At 38.9% G+C, this 2,891-nt stretch overlaps 1 protein-coding gene across 1 annotated transcript; it reads right to left on the reverse strand.

Moving 5' to 3' along the window:
* Positions 1 to 821: 821 nt before the first annotated feature.
* On the reverse strand, positions 822 to 2,690 carry LOC107901125 (uncharacterized). Its single transcript, XM_016827005.2, has 2 exons — positions 2,223 to 2,690; positions 822 to 2,124 (listed from the first exon to the last, which is right to left on the reverse strand). Exons 1-2 carry the CDS (start codon positions 2,435 to 2,437, stop codon positions 834 to 836), a joined length of 1,506 nt encoding a protein of 501 aa, XP_016682494.1. The 5' UTR covers positions 2,438 to 2,690; the 3' UTR covers positions 822 to 833.
* Positions 2,691 to 2,891: the final 201 nt, after the last annotated feature.

The raw sequence follows: 2,891 nt of genomic DNA on the forward strand, positions 1-2,891 counted from the left end.
AACTCAATTAACTCAAAATTTCTTCATTCGATTCAATTCGATTGAACACTCACCCTTAGACGTGAGTGAGGATCTGGACGGTAGACCCTTCTGTGATACAAAAGAGGCAAAAGACCCCCAATGTCCTAATCCAGAGCTTATTAGAGGCACATCAATGGAGGAGGGATGGTAGTGGTACTCATGCTGCACTATGACCAGGTCCCTAGCCTTTAATCCCTGAAAGATTGAGAACAGATAAACAGTCCTCCATCCAACGCCACCACTATCTCTGACCAAGTGGAGGCATTGAGCAATGGAAGGTATAAAAGCGTTCTGCATGAAAATAATGGAATTGCAGACTTTCCATCCTGCTGCTGATTCTATTATTTCCACCAAGAAAATGACTAATAGGCATCATAATCTTCATGTCTAAAACTATCAAAAACCTGGGCTTACACTGTATTGCTCAAAAGTGGTTTATATTTTGGGTTTTGTTACTATGTTTCCTACATTAGAACATGCTATTACTTTATTTTTCTCCTGCAAGCAAAGAAGATTCCGGTTTTATAATTCCATTAGAAGAAGAAAACATAAACCAATGCTTCCTTCATTCTTTGGTTTTTCTCATTTCAAGCAGTTTTCTAGATGTCAGCACCATTGCAGTTTAATAATGATAGATGATATCAGTACGCCAAACAAGCCATTAAGATATATACTACAAATTATAAAGAAAGTTCATGAACTAATAATTATAGCTGTACCTACTATTAGAAAAGTTCAGCTTGTATCGATCAATATTTCAAATTTCAGCTAGAATAAACATTAAAAAGAAAAAGAGAGAGTAAACACAATAATTATAAGCTAGCTATTCTTAATAATATGGATTTCGTAACAAGAGTATTCGTGCACTCAACCGCTTCAGTCAGTACGTTCTTATGTGAATTAAGTAGTGAAGAACATTTAGTGACCAGACATAATACGAAGTTTCCAAATTTCAAAGATTTGGAAAATCTTTCGGCTATGTTCCTAACATGGTACACAAGACGATCAACTGAATCCTGAGTTAAATGAACATTATGATTTAAAATGTTGTGTAAGAGGTTAAACAATGAATCCGTCCATACCAATTCCTTCGAGACAAGGTATTCATGACATGGGAGTAAAATGAATCTCCTCTCCTCCTCTCCTCCGCAAAGAAGTGTCTGGCAGAAGGCAGAAACATGAGCCGGGTGCAGGCATTCCCTCAGAATCCTAGTAATCACATCACAGATGGGGTTATTGATACCTTCCTTTCGTAGTACAAGTGGAAACAATAATGCGTGCACCGCAGCCCTCTGATGGAGCTTGCTGTACTCAATCGTTGAAGTCAGTAGCAGACGTGAGGCTGGCTCTTCTAGAACCAAGAACTTGGGAAGCACAATTGAGCAGAGAACCTGACTTGGCCAAGCAAGCTCATCTTCATCCCCACTTGAAAGATGAGAAATTAGCACCGAAGCAGCCTCATCCTCGGCTTTCCAAGGCTCAATCAGACACAGAACTTGAAAAGGATCCATTCCTTTATCCAAGCAAAGTTCACGAATTTCATTTCCTAATGCTACAGCTTTGAAACTAGATTCTAAGTTTATAACCCTGTCTCTCAAACTAGCAGCCATGTTTTCAATTTCAGGTTCTAAAGGCACATTCAGAACCCGATCCATCTCAATTTCGTCCCCAACTTCTTTCAAACCATTTTCTCCATTTTCCTCAACTTGACTGAACAAACTCTCATCATTTTCCAAACTATCATCATAAAAACGAGGACCACAATCAGCTGCAGATAAAGGAAGCCAATAGAGAAGCGGATCATTACCAGCAGCCATGTCCTTGAGCCAATCCGGTAAGGACTCAAACTCTTGGCCGACTTCTTCTTCGCCAGATTCCAGACTAAAACCAGAAATCCACTTATTAATATGATTTGGTTCAGACACTCTGTCGAGCAGATCCCGTGCTGCTTTCTTGACCCAAAAATCAAGCCCTTGACTTTCACTCAACAAACTGCGTGCCAGCTTAGATAATTCCTTCCCATTAAACCTCTCATTCTCCAAAGCAAGAAATGAAAGTACCCTTGACTGAACCATACCCGGTAGAGTCTCTATAAACATTATCCTTAAGCAAAATAAAAAAATATCAAACTCATCAGTCACTAAATCTGAAAAGAAAAAAACAAAGAAAGTTTCTTTCCTGCCTTAAGTTTATGGGTTTACCTTTTTGGTGTGAGAGGTGAAGAAAAAGATGAGTCATCGACAAAGAGATTGCAGGGTTTGGTAAGCAAAGAAAGGAAAGAGCTTGCGGTGATTGGAGTTGTTGTTGAAGATGATAATGTTGTCGCATTGAAACATTGTTGCAGCCAAAGAGATGCTTCGATTTCAGGTGTAGGGCTATTCATGAAAATGTCGAACAACGGAACCCATGCCTCCATTTTTTGCTGGCTTCCTTCGTCTTCTTGGAGGGAAAGCGCGGGAAAACCTCTTCTGGTTTCATCTGAAAATAAAATAGATAGATAGAAAGTCTATGAGACGTGGCATAGAGTAACTGGGAACATGCAGGCCGGGTGGGCTTTTCCTTTTTGTAGGCGTGGACTGAGACCCAAAGGCAACAGGTCACATGGCGACGCCATGGGAAGAGCCTCGAAAGCACAAATGCGAAGCATGTGCTATAAGCCAACCTTTCATGAAAGGTGAGTTTGAGTAAGAATTGTTTAAATTTCGGTTAAAATCGAATTAATCGATTGAATTAATTTAATTCATTTAATCGGTCAGTTAATTGATCTAATTCGGTCGGAAGTCGATGAATAATTTTTTTGAATTAATCAAATTAGTCGAATTAACTGAACTTAATAATTAATAATACAAATTATATGTAGTTCTAATTTG

Source organism: Gossypium hirsutum, chromosome D06, assembly GCF_007990345.1.
Source record: "Gossypium hirsutum isolate 1008001.06 chromosome D06, Gossypium_hirsutum_v2.1, whole genome shotgun sequence".
Taxonomy (NCBI): Eukaryota; Viridiplantae; Streptophyta; class Magnoliopsida; order Malvales; family Malvaceae; genus Gossypium; species Gossypium hirsutum.

Coding starts and splice junctions, on each gene's coding strand:
- LOC107901125 (XM_016827005.2), bottom strand. CDS start 2,437: ATGGAGGCATGGGTTCCGTTGTTCGACATTTTCATGAATAGCCCTACA. Junction 2,125..2,222: donor TCACCTCTCACACCAAAAAG/GTAAACCCATAA, acceptor ATTTTGCTTAAG/GATAATGTTTATAGAGACTC.